Below are 25,313 nucleotides of genomic sequence, written 5' to 3' on the forward strand. Positions count from 1 at the left end.
AACAAACAGGACATGGTGGTGGTGATGGTGGTGTTGGGGGAGGAATGAACAATATATTTGGCTATTTTTCCAGCGCTATTGTTAGCCGCGGGATTTTATGAGAGTTACATCAACTGTTTGCTTTGCTGAGACAATTCAGTAAATGCCAAACGATAAAGCCACTACATCACCCTCTGGAAACAACCTCGCTGGCAGCAGTTTACATTGTCTGTTGTCGCACACAAAGATCTCAGAGATCCAGTAGCAAGAAGAACAATTCAGAATAGTTCAGCTCAGGTCAGTTCAATGCCCTTAGTTAAAAGGTTTACACATTATTTACACATGACACATAATAGACCACACTATCGCTAAACGGTCAGCGGTAGAATCCTGAATCTTGCTGGTAATCACGTGCAATTTCAGCTGACCCTTAGGAATTCTGTTCCAACCTGCCTGGAAAGAGATTGTATCGGAGCAGAGTTCCCATGAGGAGCACATCCCGTTAATGTCAGGATTCAACACTGAGGTATCCTGTTGTGGTTCCCATACTTCAGATCATAATATTGCCTGTTATAATCTATAACAGGTAATATTACAACCCCCAAAAGATATACATTGATTAAACATATATACAGGGTTTCTCTTGCAGATCATTCCCCCAGGAGATAGTAGAGTGGGTGGGTTAGAGTCCACAATGGGGTCGAATGTCATGGTCTGTGGAGGGATTGAAGTGCCAAACAGCCTTTCCTTGTTCATTGTGTTCATATTATTTTGAGCGGAACAGCACTGCTGGTAACACGCAAAGTCTATATCATTGACGTGGTGAGCTGAGCAGTCTGCAGTTACATATCCTCCCCCTAGGGATTGCCAGGCCCCACGTGGAGCAATAGCAGATGCAATGGCTCACATTGTGTCAGCCACTTTAGCTGGTGGCCTCAACAGCGACACAGAAGGATTCCTTTCAAATTTTAGTCAATTGTTCTCAAATTTCAACTTCTCAGCATTGTAGCTGTCCCATTTGCCTATGTAACAACCTTCCTTTCATTTCGCATCAATTATATTTGGTTACTTGCTATCAAGGGACGATAAAATTCTCACTGAAGAGGCAATAAGGCTATCATTTTATTGTACGAGGCAACCTAATTATTATCATTATTCGAGAGGTTGTCTGGCTGCAATATCTCAGCAACTGTGTTCTAAGCAAAATGCTAAAAGAAATGTCTGACAGCTGTGTTGTCTGGTCATCACTGAAATCACTTCCTGTACACTTCGCACGATGGCAAGAAATGTCACTAACGTAATGTCCTTCAGGAAGTGACATCAGATGCACTTACTACATGTAACACTCATGCGTAGCACACAGGGAGTGGCCGGGGCAGTGTTTCCTGGTACAGTGCATATGTGCAGGAAGTGATGCCCTACGAAGATCTGACAACCTGGAAGTTGCTCATTTTTGTTAGCTCAAGTCAATTCTGGAGGCCAGATGTACGGCAATGATTCAATGCATTCATATTTCAGGGAGTATGCTGTGGAGGTGACTGATTTACAAATGCACAGGTCACTCAGACAGCGTTTAATAGCTGGTATTTCTTAAGAGCTGAACTTTTGAAATCTCCTAACTCCTTGCCTGAACTATAAACCTCAGGCTGCCTTATTCTGTATTCCGACTGCCAAAAGGCAATACAAAGTTTGTCTGCTTGCCCTATTTCTCAGTCCCTCGTGGCACACAAATGTAATTAAATCAATTTGCCGTGGCTGGAAGAGTGTTCTGCCACATCCCCATGTGGCTCCACTGTTCCTGTTTGTTCTTCGCCATGCGTTAAAAGCCAAATGAATTATTGCAGGTTTATAAAAGATCATCTTACATTCAATGGGATGAATGAGTTCTAAACTGAAGGTCTTTCGCAAATGTCACCCTCTTTAAATGAATAACATGACGTTTACTAAACATCAAGTGGCTTCCTAGACTTACTTTTCATTCCTTATATCTGAGGAGATTTTATAGTCGATTTCACATTTGAAAATAATGAAAGATACAATGGGGTCGATTTAGCGATACATTTACTATTCATTATATGAAATGTACTAAGATGTGCCGGAGGCAATCCCTCCCCTCTCCCACTTTGTTCTCAATGGTGGTTGTTGCACTGAAGCATTAAATTTAAATTAACTTCAGTTCATGGCTTTTGACTGCCAGGTCATGGAAATAGCGAATATCCCATTAACCAGCAGTCACAAGCTACAATCTGAAAGTGCAATGCAATCCCATGGTCCCGGCTTCATGGTTGTTGCTACGGAGGACATAATCAGGGGAATATTGCTAGGGGGGAAATGGGGTGTTCATCTCTGGTATGGTTACCGAATATTTGAATGTGACGAATATTGTACATAAGAGGTCCGATGGTGCAGTGAATAGAGCCGTAGCTTATGGACCAGGAGCTTGCTGGTTTGAATCAGGTCCGTGCTGAGTTTGCTGATCTCAGCCAGGGTAGCATTGAAAGGCTACAATAGTCCTAGCCACAGTTCTTGCTCCTAGTTCTTCTGCAGCACCTACTACTGGTTGCCCGCACATGGCAGCTCGGTGGGGAGAGGTCAGTCTCAGCTGGCTGTAACCCAACCATCTGAAATCCAACATGCAGTGCCAATGCTCATGCATAAACAATGGGTTTCCATTGGGGAACCTATGCCGGTGTAACTGATCCTAGATACAGGAGACCGGTGTCCAGCACCAAGATGGAGAAAATTAGAAAAGAATAATTGGACACATTAAATTATTAAAACAAGAATGTACCACTAAATTGCCTCCGATGGTGCTAGAATAAATGGAGTGTATTTTAATACATATCTTTTGAAACAGGAAATAAAAGTCATTGCAATATTTTGGATCTGTTAATCACAACAGTATTCATAATGTTGGTCCTTTGTATCTTGTTGATAACGAGGGTTAGGACTTACACACTCAGACAGATGATTATTTTAACAAAAATATAGATTGAGGAACCAACCATTGAGAGTTCATTAAGCTAATACTATATACTGAGATTGAGTACTTCTCCAGCGTCCAAATAATAATCCTTGCATTTGATATAGCGCCTCATCTCGTCTTCAAGACGTCTCAAAGTACTACACAGAATATCCTGTAAAGTGTAGTGACTATATATTTAGTGGGTGAAACGTGGTAGCCATTTGCGCACAGCAGTATCCCACAAACAGTCGTGGATTGAGTGACCAAATTAGTAGCAATGTATTCCTCCCAACTCTCTCATATCTTGATAAATTTGATCTTTTTCACACGCAGCCATTTTCACCGCACTTTATCATTGTAACCACGCAGACTAAAACGAGAATATACTTACAGAGTTATTCCAGGAGAGCCCAGTGATGTGGTACTCTTTGATGTACGCTTGTAACTGTGTCCAGATGGTGAGAAAGGATTTGACCCATTCTACATGCCTCTTATCACTATGGCAAAACAGAGATTGAAGAGACCATTAAGGATCTGCAGAATATCCTATTGTAATACAAGGGAAGAGATGTCATTTTACATTCACACTAATGACGCATATCAAGCAGCAACTTATTTTTTGTAAATATATCCAAATAACTTGAAACAAAGCAGCCTGATTTTTACATTTCTGTTATTAAAATTCTTAAGTCTACATGATGCAAATTAGGCAGGGATAGCACAAATGTTAACATTGTTTCCCCATAACTGACTACTAGAGTGGGTGGATGAGTTTCAGGATTTTTGTTCCATAATGGGCTTTTATGAACAAATTTAAATTTAAATACAATGTACAATGTATTAAAATTGGTTCATAAAAGTCTTTCATGGAACTAGAGGGGCCAGTATTGATATTTTAGCAGTAATTTTTCTCATAGGGTATTAGAAGCAAGAGAACAACACCAACTCAATACTCCAAGCAATGTCTCATCCTAAGGATAGCAGAGTCTTAGATCCCTAGCAGTAGAGTGCCTCCTAACACAGTCCAAATACCAACCTAGACCACCCAAAGTGCTTCTTTTCCTTGGATATTCTACATTCTTACCTGGGCCACTAAACGGAACATTATTATTCAAAAGGAAAAAGAGATCTTCCCGTCAGCTAATAAACATTGGTAAAGAGCAAAGACACTGGTATTGGTGGTGATTTATTCTCTATTCACAGAATATACTGTAACAGAATAAACAAGAAGAGAAAAGGTAAGAAGAGCATGAAACAGGAGAGCGTGAAGAGCAATTAGACTTGGAGAGTTATACAGAGTCTGACATACTGGATGACAAATACTGTACTGCTGCGGCCGTCATCCCCAAGATTCTTAAGCCTTTGCTGTGATCACCAGCTGTTTGTTGATATTAGTAACTTTTCCACTGGCCGAGAGACTATCCTTTGGACAGTTTGTAATGTGGTACTGAACAGCTTGTAACCATCAGCAGCCCTCTCCCTAGGCTCCCCCAGCTCCAGTCAGACGTCCACATACAAACCCTCTGAATATTTGTTTGCCCTTTTGACACAGTTAGGCAACTTGGACGATTGGTTCAGCAAGTATAGTCTGACTGCAAGTACTTGGCAATGTTTATAGCTGCCAGTGACTTGTATCTGAAAGAAACTCCAGTATTTCTGAAATGTCAATGTGTGATGTGTCATTTTTGGGACGAGTTGCATACAGTTAAGTCATACTATCACAAAATACTTAAAAGAGAGAAATTCTACCTGGGTCCAGATTTACTCGGCTTATGTAGCATTTCAGAACATCCAGAATTTGACATTTTTTTAAGTAGAGCTATAATTTTGAAGCTGTGCTTCTCTAAGTTTCTTTTAAGAAACTACAGAAAATGCAAATTTCACAAATGCAAATGGAAGGAAACAAAAATCAAAAAAACAATAGTTAGAGGGTGGTGGGTAGGGTGGGGGTATGAAGGAGGGAAATACATTGGGCTCAGAGAAATAAATTGGTCATACGATGCATTAGGTGAACATACATCCTGAAAACATGTCTTACGTTCATTAACTAACTTACATTTCACCAACAAAATATACCATCAATTCACTTTACAGTATATTCTGTGACGGACTTTAAGACATCTACACAATGTGATAAGGCGCTATATCAAATGCAAGGATTTTTATTATTATTACATAAAGGTAGAATATTTCTCCATAGATTTATACACAGACACATTTGAGATTTCAATTAAGTGCAGTCGAAGAATGTTTCTGAATTAAAAAAGTCTTTCTGTAATGATCGCAATTAAAAAAAAAAAATTATTTTCCATTTCATGCTTGTTGTCAGAAGCTTGAGTTGCACCTGTTGCAGCCAGAGGGGCTCCTACAGAGAATTTCAGACAGCCAAGTCTAAAAACACGTGCCATAAGGCACAGGGCAGCACGATGTACAACATGCTCTTTGTCAGAAGTACAATTGAAAACTGTAATCCACACTTTGGGCAGTATGCATAAAAAGTCAAACAAAGGACTCTTTTTATAGAGTGGTTTAATCTCAACAAATGTAATTTGGCAATGAATAGAGTTGTAATGCAGTAAAGCCCATTGGTAGCATTCAAACCTGATACAGAATAAGAGTTTATATAGTACAGCATCAAAGATGCCAAAGTGACTTACTTTTTCAACAAATGCCACTGGTGGTGGGATTGGGGGGGGGGGGGCAGGGAAAAAAACTCTTGTGATAGATCTGATTATTATTAATCACATCTGGGAATTAAGGAAGAGGGCAGAATCCCAAGCCAAATTCAAAGTGTTGTGAAATTAAGATCCTTTTGTTTGTGCACAGGGGACAAAGTCCTTTGGAATCCATACATTTGCCGGACAGAATATTCCCGAACCCACTTGTGAAATCAATCTCTTGTTGCGCAATTTATCCACGTTCAACATGTTTCGCTGGAATCACAACTGTAAAGTGAAATAAGTTTGAAGTGGTGTTGCTCTGTGAAAAAGCTGATGAGGGGAGAGATGTATAATTGATTGAGCTCGCTGGGAATTGGAATCAAGAGGAATGGAGGGCAGAGTAATGGGGTGAGAAAAGCGTCTATCAGGCATTAAGCATCTACTGTAGGCTCAGTCCGAGGTTTGTAGGTGGGATTTTAGGACAGATTGGGGTGGGGGGTGAGATGGAGGTGTAGAGAAAGGGAGTCTCAGAAGTTAGAGGTGGAGTTACATTTGAAGATGACCACCGAAGGCAGCACTGCTAGGACTTAGCAATTCAATCTTGAATTATCACGATCTTAAGTCTTTTAAAAATTCCACCTTGCATTTTAAATACTTGTTTGGGAGATTCATTTTCAGTTTTTTCAACATATATTAAGCTACAAGGCTTCAGATTTAATCATAACACATGTCATGCATTGGTTGAGGCAAGGATTCTAAGAAAGACAACTAACTTACTTGTCCTTGTATTCCTTTAACACCCTGTTGGTGTAAAAGGTGGCAGCATCATTCATCTCCTTGACATAAGGACCAGGCTTTGGAACCTAAGTTTCCAATGAAACAGCAACCAGCAGCAGCATTGGGATGAGAGGATTGGTGGAAAGAAAAGAAATACAGAAAAGCAAGAAAGTTTAGAAGAAAATTTAGGTACACACGAAATCCCTTTGTTAAATGTTCACCCAGTTAGAAATCAACCAAAGCAGAATATCCTGGAAGCCTTGATGTTTTCCGCCTGTTAAACCTTACAAAATCAATTCAAAAGCAAATCAGGTAACTGTTCCATCTTATCAGGGAATGATTCACAATTGATTGATAAATGACACATTTGGTCATTTCTAAAAGTTTTTTTAAAAAAAATTAGTGTGCCCAATTTTTTCGCTAAATGTTCTCTTCCCATTGGCATGTGCCTCTTCACTCTTGGTCTGGAGGAACCAAGAGGATTTTTTCACGCAAACGGTGGTGGAAATCTGGGACTCTCTCTCCCAAAAGGCTGTGGATGTTGGATCCATTCAAATTTTCAAGACTGAGGTGGATAGATATTTGTTAGGTAAGGGTATCAAGGATATGGGGCAAAGGCGGGTTATTGGAGTTGAGGTACAGATCAACCATGATCTAATAGAATGGCAGAACAGGCTCGAGGGACTGAATGGCCTACTCCTGTTTCTATGTTCGTATGTCTGGCATTGTCTTGCTGGTGTATGGGTTCATGGTTGCTGGTTGCCCTCTGGTACCCCGCCCAAGTGGGCATTGATCATGTGCGAGAATTGGCAGTGAGGATCGGCAGGCTATTCGACTGCAGAGAGTTTCATAGCCGAGCCTGACCTCTCCCCACCTGGTTGCCAAACACATGCACAGCCAATAGAGGATGCTGTAGAGGAACCAGGAGCAGGAACCCTGGGTGTTTCTCCTCCATTAATCCTGGAAAGGCCAAGGGCTATTTAGCATCCCATGCAACCCTGGCTGCGACCAAAAAACTTAACACAAACCAGAATTCCATCCAGAAGGAGAAAAAAGGCAGAATGACCCAAAGTTACAAACATTACATTACTTTGCAAACATCAAGGCTTCTTACAAAAGCAGGAAATACGAGCATATAGAACGTCAGCATAGTGGAATGCAGTATTAAGAAGAGGAATGTGTTATAAAAGGCAAATGCACTTTGTAAGGAATAGAACTGGCATTTGAAATAAAGTGATACTCTGAAAATACTTCAGAATCTTATACGTTAAAAACATAACCTGACTGAAGTAATCATGGATCTTGTTCATTTGTTTGCTATGATCAATGCAAACAAAATCTATAATTGGAAGCAATGAAATGCACTGGAAAGACGATTGTCATATAACCCACCAACCTGCAATGGGTAGAAATTTAGTCTTTTAGTCATGTTGTTGGCCTGAGTCACCTGAAAGCTCTGTACTAACAAATTTACTGTTGTTTTAACCAGTACCAATCAGTTTTTAAACGAGCACTATCTTTGGCACTGACTTCTGTTCTTCATCACTGAGTTCCTTCCACTGCTTATGAGAATTCAGGAATAGATACCATCCTTGACATCGATTTGCAGCAGCCATCCACACACTACTAATAGCACTCAATGGGCTGTGCTCTATCTCTAAGCCTGCTCAACCGCCCTCCCCCTCCTCCACCCTACCAATTTAGAACTCAGCAGGCCTTTTGCCTTTCAGTCCTCACTGGATTGTGACGTTGTACAAATCTGACCTTTGTTCACACAATCTGAATGCAAGATATTAAGACTACAGACCCAGAATCACTCAAGGTATCCAACCAAACCACAGTGGTTGATGCAGACTGCAGAATAGTTATTGAAATGGCATTAGAGCAGAGATTTGTAAAGTAGAATTTAAAAGGGTAGGGAAAATGGCAAGACAGTGAGATTAAATAACTAGTTTCTTCAGAGTCTGGCACCGGCAAATGGCCACTTCCTTTCTGTGTTGTAAAACTGCAGGATTCTTTCCATTTTATATATTTTTTTTCAAAACGCCACAAATGTGGGTTCATGTTTAAATTTATGAACAAATTTGAGACTGCTCTGTTAGAAACAAATCACACTGAAATCAGGCCTGCGACAAGCACCACCCTCCCCCGCCCGTCTGCCCATCACATTGATCAGCATCTGCATTGACTCAATCAGCCACGCTCTGCTTTAAATGAACAGCAGACACTTTCTACCCACCACTGCAACCCATCCAAGAGCAGCGACACTCTCACTGACAGCTGACAGGTGGTTGAACAACTTGCTGCCACGGTTCTTCTCTCTGAAGTTCTGGATCTCCTGTATTTTGTCTGACAGTGGTTTAAGAAGGACCGTCATTTCAATCTGGAAACAAAACAGGACACAATGTCAAGAAAAACACTTCACATGGGGGGGGGGGGGGGGGGAAGAGAAAATGTGAGAGGTGGGTGGGCTTGATTTAACATGCCTTTGACCTGCTGAACTATCCATGACAGCAGTTTGCCTTTACCTAGTTGGTACAAAAATCCTTGGGAGAGCATTTGAATCATTCCCCCCCACCCCACCCCCACATCATTTACTTGAAGGTACGTTAGCGATGACTTGCAGTCAATGATTACGGCTCATAAAGTATTCAACATAACTTTGAAAGCCACAGCTATGGTGAGGGTTCTAAAGTCTCTCCATTGTAACTAATAAAGTATTCTGTTAGATGGTTCTGCTTTTAAGGAAGTTATGATTTGTAAGTGTTAATTATTTTGACATTTTGTTATAATTACACAGGGTAGAGACATCAATAACTGAGTATTGTCAGTATATCATACACCAATTGCTAAGATTAGTGATCTTTTTCTCTGAATATTTATAACAGGATATCTCGATATAAAGACAAAAAATAAACTCTATTTGTAGTGATTAGCGTAATGTTAAAATCCAGCATCTTCCTTCTCATTTGTGAATCAAGTCTACTTGGTTCCCATTGGTAGACTCCATTGGCTCCCTATCCTTCAGAGGATCCAGTTCAAAATCCTGGTCACCTACAAAGCCCTCCATGGCCTCGCCCCACCCTATCTCTGTGACCTCCTAATCCCCTACCAACCCGCCCGCTCCCTCCGCTCAGCTGGCTCTGGCCTGCTACACGTCCCCCAACCCACCCACCCCACCATTGGCAGGAGAGCCTGAACCCACTCCACCCCCAACCTCTGGAACTCCATCCCACAATCACTCCGCCTCACCCCCTCCTTAGCCTCCTTCAAGTCCTGCCTCAAAACCCTCCTCTTCAACCATGCCTTTGGTCACCCCTCTTCCCCTCCCCTCCCTTCTTCGCCCACCTGACCCCAGCTTCAGAACTCTGCAGCTCGTGTACTGTCCCGCACCAGGCTTCGGGACCACATCACTCCCACCCTCGCTCGCCTCCACTGGCTCCCCATCCCCCAGAGAATCAATTTCAAGATCCTCATCGTCACCTACAAGGCCATTCACAGCCTTGCTCCCTCCTACCTCTCCGACCTACTATCCCCCTACCTACATGCCCGTCCCCTCCGTTCCTCTGGCTCCGGTCTGCTCCACATCCCCCGCCCCAACCGCCCTACCATCGGTGGCCGGGCCTTCAGCCTCTCAGCCCCGAGGCTCTTGAACTCCATTCCCCAGTGCCTTCGCCGCCTCCTCCCTTTCCTCCTTCAAGGCCGGTCTCAAGACCTTTCTCTTTGACCGTGCCTTCAGCTCCCCTCTCGACTCTCTACTCCCTCCTCGCTCCCCCCCTTCCCTCCCTTCACCGACCATTTCCCCTCTGCTCGGGTCCTGATCCAACTGTACAGCGCCTTGGGACGTCCTCCCGACGTGAAAGGCGCTCTATAAATGGAATCTTTTTGTTGTTGTTGTCTGAAATGCTGTACACTGAACAGCACCTTGGAAAGTCCTCCCAATGTGAAAGGCGCTAGACAAATGTAATCTTGTTGTTGTTTGTGATTGCTTTTCATTCAAAGAGAATAGAATTCACCCTAGGTCGGCACAGAAGCTCCTGATATAGTTTTCTAGTGTGAAACATATCAAAGCGCTTCATAAGTAATAATAATAATCCTTGCATTTGATATAGTGTCTTATCATATCTTTGACATGTCTCAAAATGCTTCACAGGATATCTTGTAAAGTGGATTGACTATGTATTTTGTGGGCGAAACATAAGTAGTGGCTGTTTTGCAGCCAAAAAGGATAGCCAGCAATGCCCCCAAAATAATCGTGAGATTCATGATCAATTTATCGGGAGGATTGTTGGCTAGGATTCTGGGAAAAACTGCCTATTTGCCAGCAAAAGTGTATGAAATTATACACAACTCTGTGATGGAGGGACGTGTGGAATGTTAATAATAAGCAGACAGAGATCTGCCATACAAAGCTTTATGAATGTGTTATTAACATCCAGTTGCTGGGTTCATAACAGCAACTTTCTCTGAAACCAGGTTTCCAACAAACCTACGGCGAGTGAGCAATTTTTCTTTTGCATAATTACCGGGCAAAACCAGGAACCTGCATTCATTAATGCATCTGAAGCCTCAATGTTCAAAGTAATGATTGCAACCGCTTGAGAAAGGTTTGTCTAAATGCCTGCACACATCCAGAAAAACATACATTATACCGTGAAGATTTCTTTGAAAAACGAGTGAAACAAGACAAGCAGAATTTTAATAACTGTTTTACTGTCTGTGGGAAAGGTCTGTTGTTTGAAATGCAGATTGCAAAATGAACTCCCCTCCCAAACAAAAATGGTCATTTGACATAATGAATTAAACTTAAAAATTAATAATCTGACCCCAAGAAACCAGTAATCACTGTGTTGCAATAGCTTGTTCGTATAGATTACTCTGTACTACTGCCTTTTACCCTTACATACAAAGCACTTAAAACATGATTCCCGTTTCAATCCAGTTTCTAGTGGACACTGCTCACTGGACAAAACTACCCTTAATTCTGCTTAAGTACAATGAACTAGATAGAATTGATGAGCTTGTTCAGAGTGGACACCTGTGGAAGGGAGAAGGAAATTCCACACTCATCCAGTAGGGGATGCTTCTCTAAGACTGGGGTTAAGGGTCCACTGTTGGGGCAGGGTAGAGGAAGCTGTACTCTGCACTGAACCCACGCTATATCTGATCTGGGAGTGCTTGGTACCCGAAACATGTCTCAACTTGGTGAACTTAGATGAAATTGACGGCCAACATGTGGCAGCACTGAGTAACAAGCCACAGGTTCCAATTCTCAACGTTGGCTGTGTCATTGCACGCAGGCAAGAAGAGGAGAACTGTCCAGGCTGCTCTCTTGCCTTTCATCTCTCCAAGTCCCTATCCTACATGAGGGGCACTACATAAATGTAAGTTGTTGTCTTTGTCAGCCTACGCCCTCCCAGGCTCGGTTAGTGTGGGACTACTGGAACCTGGTACCAGATAAACCACTTGGCGTTCCCCTGGCAGGGCTCAGAGGGGAGATTTTTCCTTTAAAAGAGTGAAGAAAGTTAGCCACAAATTAATATTTTTTAAATATTAATAAATATTGCATGACCTTGACCACATTTACAGGCATCAAAGCTACTGAAAGGAAGGGCAACTTATCAATCCAGAACAGTTTGTTAATAGTTTCCCCCCCATCACAGCATCAAGCTGCTTTTCAAATGAATCCAGTGTCCTGTCCTCTACCAACTTTCCTTCCTTACTTTTTGAATCTCATTTAAAATGTTGTGCAACTCTAAGTCATCTTCTCTCGAGACTGAACAGCCCTAGTTTGTCTTGTGGTTTATTCATGGTTATTTAGAGATGCAAAAATATTCAAACAAGCTGATTAATTTTGATGCACTTATTCTGGAATTCACTGCCAAGCTGGAATACAAATGGCAGATAACGTAGGACAAATCGATCTGGAACCAACTCCAGAAAATATTGGTGTCAGAAGCAGTACAATTCATACCCGCTCAGTGAAGATAGCTGGGGGAAGGCACCCGGTCAAGATTGTGCACCAGCAATACTCGAATTGGTTTAAATCCAATTAAAACACTGGCACAACCACACAGCAGCTCCTACTTGTTATACTCCAGTTCCTCTTTACGGGAGGGGGGAGGGGAAAGAGGAGAGAGACTGGGATTTTTTTAAAACGTAAAATAAAACAGTAAAATCACTAAATTAAAATTGTGTATAAACGCTGCATCTGGGAATGAGACTTTCCTTAGGGTAGTTGCGGCAGAATCCAAATTCAACCGAGGGAACTATAGTAAACTCCTGGTGACTCGACCCTGGCTTAACTTGTCACTACCACTTAAGTCATCATGCTGACAATATCCTGACCGCATTTATTTATGTATTTATACACATACCTAATGTGCCACTCTGGAAAACTCGTCACTGAGTTCTTTTCCCTTGGAGTTATGAGTTATCAGGCATTTACTGAAGATACATATCTAAAAAAATAATTTGCAGGGGCACGGGAGAAAGGCAGCGAAATGGGACTGAATGGATAGCTCTTTCAAAGAGCCAACACAAATAAAGATGCGCCAAATAACATTTTTCTGGGCTGTAAATTTCTATGGTTTTAATGCTACAAGCACATCACAAGTTTCACTTTGCATTGCTAATGCTATGGAAACTTGGTGTTAAAGGCAATCAATACATGGCTCTATTTTGCCTTAATAGCGAGACAATAGTGTGTCCGGACTAGTGAGTTACCCTCATTACTGAGGTACCACAAGACGAGGTTCAACTGCAGTTGTTATAACGATTCAATTGTGGCTCTCGTTCCAGCAGTGCGGCTAGTTTACTGAAAGAAAAACCTGTGATCCTAATCCTGTGAGCAATGTTACAAGCGAAGCAACATTACACCAAACCTGCTGCTAGCTACTTTAAGACGACAAAAACAGTTGTCCAGAGTGATTTAAGACATCGACAGTAAATGTGGCAAGCACTCAAGGGACATTGTTGGAAAAGTGCAGTTATTTTAGTTGCAGCAAGTCATTCCTGAAAGCTCCAAATGGCATCATCAATCTCTGCCCCTCGCCAACTGCATGCCTTCACCCCGTGACTTTCCTCAACAAAAAAACAGACGCACGCAGCATCTGGGAGTTTGTTGCTGGGCAGAATATCTGGATCACAATTAAAAATCGGTTCTATCAATGTCCAGCCTCTCCCACCCAAGAACAAACTGAGTTCTTTTAACAGCAAATTATTCTGACAATTTCTTTCAGATGAAATCTGGGACTTCAGCCTGAAAGATAAACCAACGTGTTGACATTTAGGTGTGTGGGTACATCGGAAAATGTTGACAGATGTCGGAAGCCTCACTCACATAACACCCCATATTTCCTGAATCTGTTTGGAATCAACAACCGAATTTGAATCAGAAAAGCTCTCTGCAGAACAGTGCAGATTTGATCAATCCAAAAACGGAGTTAGATTTCTAAACCTGGAAACCCAAAGTCCCAAACTTGAGAACAGATGTAAATTGATTTAAACCTCAACTCTCCAGTCATCCTGCTCAATAAACTGACCATTGTAATTATTGATATAAATACAGATATCAACAACAGCTTGAATTTATGTAGCACCCTTCATGTTGAGCAGCTTCTCAGAGCTCTATTGGCAGAAAAAGAAAGTCTTTAGGCTGACCCAGTAAGGTTTTTAGACAAAGCACTGCAGTAATACTAATAATAATAATAATAATAATAATCCTTGCATTTGATATAGCGCTTTTCACGTCGGGAGGACGTCCCAAAGCGCTTCACAGAACACACTGTAAAGGGAATTGACTGTATATTTGTGGGCGAACGCGGCAGCCAATTGCGCACAGCAATGTCCCACAAACAGTCGTAGATTGAAAATGACCAATTTATTATTGTTTTTGGTTTTGGAGGGATTATTGGAGGCTCTGTGTGGAGTAAGGAAACTTGCCCAAGGTTTCGCCCTGACCTGTCTGGAATTGAACTCAGGTCTCTCGCTTGCAAAGCGAGTGCTCTAACCACTGAGCTCCAGGACTCAAGTAGTTAGAGCACTCTTTTTTGCACAAAAAAGTCACAATGATTGTTTGGTTGTATGTGTAATCGTGGCAAAGATAAACTGGGGGAGACAACTCGATGATTTATTCTGCTCCATTCATTAAACGTAGTGAATCCGTTCACGTTGTCTGGGCCTCAGTCAAATTTTGGACAGTGACCTTTCAAGTCCATCTTATGACACATTAGTTAATCCCCTCGGGTCATTGGCAAAAAGGGGAAATAACCTCACTGGAAGAATAAAGCGAATGTCATAACCCTGGGCCAATTTGCAACCAGTGATTGTTATGTGCTCAGGAGCCATTCCCCCAGGGACCACAGTTGTTAAATTGAGACAGTAAATGAGTGAATTTTCAATGATGTGATAATTAGCACGAGTGTTAATTAGTTGATCAAAGGTCGCAATTCTGCAGTTCTCCCACAAAATACACCGTTGAACCACTTTCAATGTGGCTGTTTGCGGGACGTTGCTGTATGCAAATTGGCTTCCGCTTTTGCAAGGATTATTATTTGCAAGAATCAGGGAGGGAGGGTGTGGAGAAGAGAGCTGGAACCACCCTTTTACACTGTGTGTACCCATTCCTCCCTCTGGGATTTGGCATCAGCCTTGAATCTACTGTATCTACATTCTATACCAGTATTTAAATATTACCTAGGTTAGGGCCTGCTGAATTTGTCACAAAAATAAACACACTTCAGCCTCAAACCAAGAGATCAGGGGAGCGAATGAATAAACCCAACTCGATAGTAAGCAAGTAGTTCATTTTATCCAGAAGCCCAAAATATGAAGCATTTTCACATAAAGGTGGCTTTCTGAGGCTAGTCTTACAAATTGTAGAATAAAATTTGCTTATCGCTAGTTGCTTTTTTTTAAATTGTAAAAATCTGAAGCAACTGCTGTGGGTCACAGGCAGGCAGGCAGACCCCTGTATGACAGACTTTACGCCAGCCAGTCTGTTTATCCCTGTCCCAGCTGTAGCTTTGTGCACTGGCAGGAATGCCAAATTACGTCTCAGTCATGTGATTCTTCACTCTCCAACTCTCCAGTGTGTATATATAGATCATCACCGTAAAAGGCACAGGCGACTTTGCTTGTGGAATGCTGTATTTTACTGGGGTTGTTGGAGGCCTGCTCAGCCAGTACAGAGAATAGCTGTTTCTGCCGTTTCCATCATCACTAACACGCGCACGTGCTGAGCTGCGCTGCACTGTATCACATTCCCCATCTAGTCTTATAGCACCAGCAATAGCTTAAAAGACAAACACACACACACACACAAATGTAATCAATGCCAACTCTTATCCAAGAAACCTTATGCCATTTGAACTTTAAAAGGCACCTTTCAATCATGAGTTTTTTTTAAAAAAATGATGCCTCTCTCCTAGGAGCACTGGTTCACTGTGTTTAGTGCTCCGAGACCCTAGCTTGCATAAAGGCCCTATATGTAAGTTGGCGCTGTTTAAAATAGGCTGTGTTGGTTTAAAAAAAAAGAAAAAACAACATCACTAGACTTGACAAAGATAATCTATAGCACCCGTTATAATTTAACAAAAGCAAATAGAATATACCAGTAAGAATAAAGAGTATATCCTAGGAAAATGTATGTGTGTGGGACAGAGAAGATTCCAATCTGACAGGAAGAGTAGGAGAAGATGTATTGCTGGCTCAGTTGGTGGCACTCTTGCTTCTGAGTCAGAAAGTTGTGGATTAAAGCTCCATATCAGGACTTTGAGCCCACAGTCTAAGTTGACACTCCAACAATAATATATATAAGAGAGAGTAGTAGTTTTTTTTTAGACTGAAGGGAAATATACAGTGGTCTCCTCCAGGGGTCAGTATTACATCCATTGCTCTTTTTGATATACATGAATGACTTGGACTTGTGCATAGAGAGCAAAAATTTTAAGTTTGCAGATGACACAAAACTTGGGAATGGAATAAACAGTAAGGAGGATGGTAGCAGACTGAAGGATGACTTAGACAGACTGGTGAAATTGGCAGATACACGGCAGATGAAGTTAAATGCAGAGAAATGTGAAGTGATGCATTTTTGGAGGAGAGGCAATATACACTAAATGGTAGTTTTAAAGGGGGTTCAGGAGCAGAGATGTATGGGTTCACATACACAGGTCTTTGAAGGTGGCAAACAGGTTGATAAAGCTGTTAAAAAAAGCATATGGAATCCTTGCCTTTATAAATAGAGACATAGGCTATAAAAGCAAGGAAGTTCTGCTAAACCTTTATAAGTCACTGGTTAGCGGGCTTCAGTCAGAGCGCTCCAGCCTGCTCTATGTCTCACGCCCGACCCGCCCTACCATCAGTGTCCGGGCTTTCAGCCTCTCTGCCCCCACACTCTGGAACTCCATCCCACGGTCCCTTCCCCTCGCTTCCTCCCTTGCCTCCTTCAAGGCCGGTCTCAAGACCCTTCTCTTAGATTGTGCCTTTGGTCTCCCTCCCACCTCTCTGCCTTCCCTCACCCCTACACCACCCCTCCCCCATGCTCGGACCCCGACACCTGACTGTACAGCGCTTTGGGACGTCCTCCCGACGTGAAAGGCGCTCTATAAATGTAATTTTGTTGTTGTTGTTAGTTAGACCTCAGCTGGAGTATCAGGTCCAATTCTAGGCACCGCACTTTAGGAAGGATATCAAGGCCTTGGAGAGGGTGCAGAGGAGATTTAACAGAATAGTACCAAGAATGAGAGACTTTAGTTATATGGAGGGACTAGAAAAGCTGGGACTGTTCTCCTTAGAGCAGAAAAGGTTAAGGGGAGATTTAATAGAGGTGTTCAAAATTTTGAGGAGTTTTGATAAGAGTAGACAGGGAGAAACCGTTTCCACTGGTAGGAGGGTCGGTAACCAGGGGACATAGATTTAAGATAATCGTCAAAAGTACCAGAGGGGAGATGAGGAGACATTTTTTTTACACAAGTTGTTATGATATGGAATACATTGCCTGAAAGGCTGGTGAAGGTAGATTCAATAACAATTTTCATAACGGAATTAGAAAGGTACTGGAAAAGGAAAAAAACGCAAGAATATGGGGAAAGAGTAGGGGAGTGGGACTGATTCTAAAGAGCCGGCACAGGCACAATGGGCCGAATGGCCTCCTTCTGTGCTGTAATATTCTATGATTCAATTCTATGGAACTCATTTGCAAAATCTCTTTTCTTTGTTTCCTCCCTCCCGACTTCAAAACCTTCTTAAGAGCATATCCTTTTGTGCTTTTACCTGGACATTGGGTTGATGTCCTGAAATATCCTGTTGAGTATTCTCCATGAAACCCCTACATGAAGTGTGTTATACATGTCCAGGTTGTAGTTTTACATGTGTGGGATGTATTTTTAGTTATCTGACTTAGCCCAGGAATTATTGATGTATTCTAACAGGGTTATGTGGTCTGGCCACACCAGTTTGTTAAGATTATCCTTTTTAGTTACCAACAATCCAAAGAGAGGTTCTTTTGTCTGTGCTGTTAGGCTGCAACCAATGTGCAGGCTCCTGTATCAACTCCAGGACAAAAAGGGACATATATTTTAGGTGCAACTTTCAAAATATTAAATATATCCTTAAAAATTGGTTTGGCATCTCTTCACCTCCCAGCACACGTAGGTTGTCATTACTCTGGCTTAAACACCATCATAGTGTCGCAGTAAGACATTTTTGTTTAAACACAAAAAAAGTAAAACTTATTTGTTCAGCTAACGTCTGCCAAACGCCACAGGTGGGTAGGGAGGAGATTGGCGGGAAGAACTAGCTACAAAGGATTTGGAAGCTGGCCAAGGAAATGAAGGCTGTCCGTACACCGTGTGCTAGCCCAAGTAAACCTCCTTAGCAAATGAATACTAACCTTTGCATTTGATATCACTCCTTTCATGTCCGGGGAACATTGCAAAGTGCTTTACAGAATTTACTGTAAAATGTAGTGACTGTGTTTTTGTTATTGAACATGGTAGTTAATTTGCACAGCAGTTGGACTGTTACTCTCGGCAAACATGGCTTAAGCATTCTGAGTCACTAACCTGCGTGAGGGATGCTCTATAAATGCAAGTTATTGTTGCACAGCAAGATCCTACAAATACAACAACAACAACTTGCCTTTATATAGTGCCCAGAGCGCTTGAGATGAATGGTCAATTTATCTGGATTCAGTTTTTCATAACTGCACTAAAACTGCTCTTAATTGTAAAACTCAGCTGTAAATTGAAAGTCTAACTACTAATGGCAGCAGCCAATCCAGCAATAACAATGGAGAATTTAGCCAAGTTGTATATTTCACGTGCCTCAGGTAAACCAATAACAGACTCAAAAATATGAGAGAAGTGACAAAGTCCCTGTTATCCAAAATTACATTAAACCTGTTGATCTCTCTTTGGATCTTCTCATTCCCACAGCTACAACACTCATTTGGTGCCAACTTATAAATTAAATGGATACAGAAGCGTTTCAAAGACAGACACTCAGTGAATTCACCAAAGCCCTCAGCTCCCATTATTCAACTTCCCCACTGACTTTGCAAAACCATTAGTTTAATGTATTCCTTTCATTGCAAAGCATACTTTTGTAGCCTATTGACATTACTTAACCCATCATCACGAGCAGTATCCTTCTACCAGCTCACACTACTGAACAAAACATATTCTGATGACTCTGCAAGGAGTCGGGTATCAAACACTGCAACACAGTATAAATGTGCCGAAAAGCAAAAAGATTAGTAAATTTGAAGCACACACACACGACTGACTTTCCTCTCAGTTGTTATAAGGGTACTGAGTATTGTCTTATGCTTTCGAAATAGCTTTTAGTTCCACGATATAACAGGAAGTAATCAAATCCTATCAGACTCCATCGAGGCTGCTTTCTCTGAATGTCTACAAATCCATCCTGCGCTAATAGCAACAAACCATTCATTTACAACATCGCATTAACAAAGCAAACAGTCTGGGCAGTAGAAAGAGAGTAACACGCTCTCCCCATTCATTCAAAAATTCATTCATTCATACATACATACAACATTTGACCCGTTCATTTTCTTTTCTACCTTCATATGGATTAGGATAAGCTAATCATTTCTTTCCTGTTTTAGGTTCACCAACAAGCTGCCGTTTTAGGTTATCAGATTGTTGGAAACAGACATAGATGATCTCAGACAGTTCTAAATGTGCAAAGCTTTGGATATAAATCAGATGTTTAACTAGTTACTCAGACTTAGCAAGTGTTGTGGTCTTGGGCCTCTGTGTTATGAAGATTTACATGTGAATGTAACTTGAAAATTCTGGACATAGGATGATCTTGAAAGAGTCCAGTGCCCTGAGTTCTACCATTCTTCCTTGTAACCTGTCCTAGACATTAATTACCCCAGTTTAAAGAAATGCTCCTTGAAGTATGTGCGAAAGTTCCACTTCACAATCCTGAACCTGTGCCCTCTCAATATCTGAAATACCTTGGAATATCTGAAAGTATTGCATTCTGGCATGGAGTGAGTGCACTTTCTCTCATGTCTAGAACTTGCAAAAAAGCTATAGCAGAACAGCAGAGGCAGGCTGGGGCCATTTAATTTGACTAATTCAGTGGTCCTTAAGCTTTGAAATAAAGAAGATAGAGAAAATTGATCTTGGAAAGAGAGCATCAGTCCAGAGAAACTGCTACTGAAAGAAAGAGACCAACCCTGAGCTAGGAGCAGGGATCGGTTAGTTTTACCTGTGTTGGTATTAGAGCCGACTGAACTTTGTACAGTATTGACAACATATAATTGTGTCCACAAAGTATTTATTTCTCTTTTTATTGTAAAGCTGTCTGCTGTTGTCTGTTCTGAACTATCCCACTGAAGAAACATAGGATATTATATGTTGGTGTCCCACTGAGCGGTTGTGAGCCCTCACTAAGTACCTTTGGCACTCACTTAAGCGCTCCGAGTAACAACCCCACGTAAAAGGCGCTATATAAATGCAAGTTCTTACTGTTATTGTTGGATTATAACTATATTACCCCATTACAAGTGTGCAATAAAAGCCAGTGAACAGCATTTGGTGACCCCTGTTATCTCAGCTCAAAGAAAGTTTGACAAAGTTGTTTTGTGTGAAACGGGGGAGAAGAGCCACGTTTTCAACATCAAAATGACGCACCAACACAGTGGAACACGGTCTGTGTCACCAGAATATTTCCTTTAAAACCAGTACGGAAATGCTTGTCGTGAAGACCTGCTGCTTTACACACAAAACCATGGGTTCCTTTTGCCTTGTGTTTTACTATAGATTTACTTCACTGCTTCAGTTTAATGCAGTACAATGTTGCCTGACTCTGCGCAACTAGACTTGTTTGCTCCTATGGCTCTTAGGCCCACGTCACTGCAAGATGATAATCATCTTCATTAAAGAAAATTATTACTTGCTATAGGAGTGACACATCAACAGTGGTAAAGCAAAATAAACTCCTCTTCCCTGATTAACATTCATTAAAAGTTACTAACTTGAATGCAATTCACTTAAATCCTTTCCATTATACCGTAGACATGAGCATCCAAGCATTCTGCCAAGTCTTAACACAGTTTCATTTTTTCAGCTTTCTATTTAATGTGAATTCCAATGAATGTGAGCAAATCAAGTTACCCTGAGATTTGCTCTTGGACTTTGTGAATCTCAAACAGGATGCAAATAGAATTCCAAAGACTGAATTCTCACACAAGTCATGTAATCTATCAGATTTCTCTGTAATCAATAATAATAATGAAATAATAACAGTGACGTCGGAAGATCTTAAAGCTCTTCACAAGAATTGCTATGTAGTAGTAATAGTATGTTTCACCAACATGTGTTGAATTTGGTGTTAATGGGCAACTTCAAACTCCACTTCACCCCCTCCCTGTGCCACCTCTGTCGACATCAGAAACACGAAAAGGAACCTGGCCATTTGATGTCCAGCTGCTTCTTCCAGTGACTGGACTTTTACCAGCAGTAGCTACATTTGGAACTATTCACTCCTTTCAAAGCTGAAACATTGATTTTATTTGCCAGTTTTACCTTTTTCACTTCTCCCAACAGATCATTTTCTTTTCTGCGTGATGTAATTACCCACCTGCAAAGGTTGCTGCAGCTTACAGGCCATCAGCAGGAAATGTCTCTCTGCCTGAAAAGCTGCGCTCAGCATCACTGCCTGTGAAACACACAGAGAAAAGCACATTTTAACACAAAGGAAATAATGCAGCACAGAACAAGCTTGAAATGAAAGGGTAACAATGAACATTACATCTCCCCGCCCCCCACCCACCTCCATTAGATCAACAAAAAGTTGTAGGTTCGGGTCTAGGGTCGGAGAATTTTGAGGTCATGGTCTAGAGACTTAAACGTCAGCAGGGTGTTGGGGAAGTGCTGTATTGTTGGAGGTGTGTGCCATCCTTCAGATGAGATGTTAAACTGAGGTCATGTCTGTCTATTCAGTTGCACATTACAGAAATCGCTGGAATACTATTCAAAAAGAGGACTCATTTCTCCGGGTGTCTGGCCAACACTCTGCCAGATAAAATTGGTCATTCGCCTCTTGGGGGTTTATGGGCATTGTTCTGTGCAAATTAGCTGCCATGTTTGCCTACAAATACACAGTCACTACACTTAACAGTGATTACTGTGAACCACTTTGAGATATTGAGGCGTGATGTATCAAATGCAAGGATCAGTTCATTATTAAGATTATACAAATACATGAGCAGTGCACAGACAGCTGTGAAAGCTCATCTTCTGACAGCACATGTAAATTTCAGCATCAATTTCTGGAAGAAACAAGCGCTCTGGAGACTAACCCACCTGTTGTAATCACCGGGGGGGGGGGGGGGGGGGGGGTGCAGAGAGAGATGTATTATGTTCCGTTTGCTCATTCTAGCAAACCTTTCAATGTGGGGTTACAACAAGACAGCCCATTATCAGTGCAAATCAGAAGATTTGCTTTACTGAACAGAGAATACCAAAGTGCTTGATTTTCAGAAACTTTATTGGGATTTAAAAAGTGTTTCTCAGGAGAGCTGCCTAGTTGTTGCTGCAGCTGCTGCAGAAGCCTTCTTTATAACGTAAATCACATTTTCTGCAGGGAATCCGTACACCTCATGGCAACTGGTGAGATCTCAGCTCGGCCTGAGCTCAGGCTTGAAGCAAAAATCTCATGAGGTGAGGTACATAGGTTTCACCTCAAAAATAGCAGTCTACGTCAGAAGTAATAATAATAATCCTTACATTTGATACAGAACATTATCTTGGCAGTGAGATATCTCAAAGCACTTCAAATGAACTAGTGTAACGTGTAATGACTGTGTATTTCTAGATGAACCCAGCAGCCAATTTGTGAACAGCAATGCCCACAAACAGCCATGAACTAAACAACCAATTTTATCTCTGGGATTGTTTGCCAAGACGCTCCCAGGGAGAAACTCCCTTTTCTTTTCGAATAGTGCTGTGGCATCTTTAACGTCCACCTGAACAGGCAGTTGGGATCTTGATTTAACTTCTGGATCAAAGTCCTTTCTCCAGCATCAAAACACCAGTAACATAACTGCTTTCCTGAGGAATGCATTTTTAACACTCCCTCTTTACATAACTGTGCACAGTTACAGCTTAATACTGCTGGGATCTATGCTTAGAAGCTGGTGCAAGTATAAATAGCAACACTAATGTATTTCAATGCCATGATCCTGCAAATGGCAAAAACCCAGTGTTATTTGCAACATTCAGACTGAAATTGAAACGATTAATAAAACTTTTGCTTATTTTAATGACTGTTTGAATGATTAAACAGGTCTCTACAGTGCACACCATTTACCATATCCACGTGGAGATGACAGAATGAAAGTGTCAACTCATGGATGAAGAGTACAAGGCATCGACCCTTTTGAAAAATATTATATAAAAATTCAGTGTAACCTCTCAGCCCTCAACGTCAAGGTATGATTTCTTGTACAAATAAAAAAAGGTTCCATGACTGCCTATGTAAAGGCCAGTATAAATCCAATCTTGCAAGGTTAACCTTCAGATTTCTGAAATGAAATCTGCATTTATAATGGTGGAAGTGAAGTGGTGAAAGTGAAGTCACTTCCAGGAGTATTTTTGGGGTCTGACATTTGTGTAAACCCATCACCATGCCTGTTTTCGTGAACAGGAATCCAAAATGGCTGATTTCCAGTTTTCCATCAGGTTGCAACTGTCACGTCTTAATGCAGAGGTGATACGATCTGTTGGCTCAAAAACCGCTCATGTTTTAGTGTACAGGATGCCGGCCAGCCTTTTGTCCACCTTTTCGGATTTTTTTAATAAGCAAATGTCAGAGTCCACACCTAATTCCTGAACCGAAATGAAATGAACCGAAAAACAAAGTGTTGTGCTCTACTGTGTCATACGGGTTTTACGACACTTTGCAGCCAACATTAAAAAAGATCGACAGAATGAGAATGAGACTGAATGACTCCTGGAGCAATCAGTGACAGAATGATTGCAATGTTCCTGCAATCTGCATGAATGAGAGTTGAACATTCAACTCTGAATATTGTGATCTGAGGGGCACTTCTTTAATTTTAGCTTTTAATAAACAGAGGGTAACTCAGGAGGAAAAAAAAAGTGAAGGTAGTTATTCTCCATGTAAATTATATGGTACAGTACATCTTTTGATGTACAGATAATGTGGACAGAAGCCAAGAAACATACTATGTATGCAAATGTTGCTACTCTTGCATGGTCTGACAAGAGTACAAAGCTTTTCAACTAACATGATGATGAATGTTCACTCACTGTGTGTCTTAATGCCTCCTTATGAATTGAAGTCATTTCAGATTTACAGATACGGTATTTTCAACTTCAATATGTTTACATATTCTGTACTTCCGTATTATGGGAGGTGGGGGGGGGGGGGGTGAGGGGGAGTTCCTTCCTATCTCTAAATGGGCACAAATGGAAACCACCTTCCGTCCAGACACGTCAATTAACTGCTGCGTTTTGCCCAGTTTTTGTAGTTAATACATCTTACAGTATATTCAGTGAAGCCCTTGAGACGTCTCAAAGAAATGATAAGGTGTTATATCAAATGCAAGGATCATTATCATTATTATTATTAAAACCCACAAAACCTATATCCCAAACTCTGCTGCCTTTTTTTTGATGGTAGAGCAATAACCTAACTGAATGCAAGTTTAAAATGGCTGATTTGCTCTACATCTGAAACACTCCCATGTCTTTTCAACAGTAATCCTTTGAATGACTCACATTTTTGCCAAAGGGCCTGATTTCATCTGTGACAGAACCTGTATTAAGAGCTAGCTTCACGTCTGTGCAGCAGTGTTTATACCAGGAGTCACAGAATGAACTGATGACTTTTTTGAACAGATGCAGCAAAACCCTGCCACGTGGTGACCACTGAACTAATATACTTGTACAAACAGGCCGAGACACCTGTCTCCAGCTCCCTGTTGAAAGACGGGCAACAAGAAAGCAAACAAACTCTCGTGCTTTCCAAAGCGGTGGAGTGCTACATTAAACGTATGGCAGTAAATTTTTATGAGCACATATCAATGATGAAAAATGGATTTCTGTGACGGACAAAATGAGGTGGCCCTTCAAGCACAAATGTGAGTGATTCACAAGAAACATGAATAAGCATTTCAGATGGAGAGCAAATGAATCACTTTAAACTTGCACTCAATTGTCTTACTACTCTAAACCTATTACCACCCACCCACCCTCCCACCTCGTCCAGCTCCACTGACTCCTTGTCTCCCAGTTCTGGTCACCGCAATATAAAATGGATATTGCAGCGATTGAGAGGATAACAGATGAGGGCAACCAAAATGATTGGGGGGGATGGAAAGGCGATTAGATAAACTGGGTATGTTCACACTGGAGCAGAGAAGGTTG

General features: G+C 41.4%; 1 protein-coding gene across 3 annotated transcripts in view; it reads right to left on the minus strand.

Moving 5' to 3' along the window:
- Positions 1-25,313, minus strand: part of cap2 (cyclase associated actin cytoskeleton regulatory protein 2) — an 85,244-nt gene that overhangs the window by 22,579 nt on the left and 37,352 nt on the right. For all 3 annotated transcript variants that reach the window (XM_042331790.1, XM_042331789.1, XM_042331788.1), the window contains exons 4-7: positions 21,502-21,579; positions 8,621-8,764; positions 6,382-6,467; positions 3,336-3,441 (exon numbers count right to left, since the gene is read on the minus strand). In XM_042331790.1, coding sequence (XP_042187724.1) covers positions 3,336-3,441; positions 6,382-6,467; positions 8,621-8,764; positions 21,502-21,579 — 414 coding nt within the window. The remainder of the gene's footprint in view (positions 1-3,335; positions 3,442-6,381; positions 6,468-8,620; positions 8,765-21,501; positions 21,580-25,313) is intronic.

This window comes from Callorhinchus milii, unplaced genomic scaffold (genome assembly GCF_018977255.1).
Source record: "Callorhinchus milii isolate IMCB2004 unplaced genomic scaffold, IMCB_Cmil_1.0 Scaffold2, whole genome shotgun sequence".
Lineage (NCBI taxonomy): Eukaryota > Metazoa > Chordata > Chondrichthyes > Chimaeriformes > Callorhinchidae > Callorhinchus > Callorhinchus milii.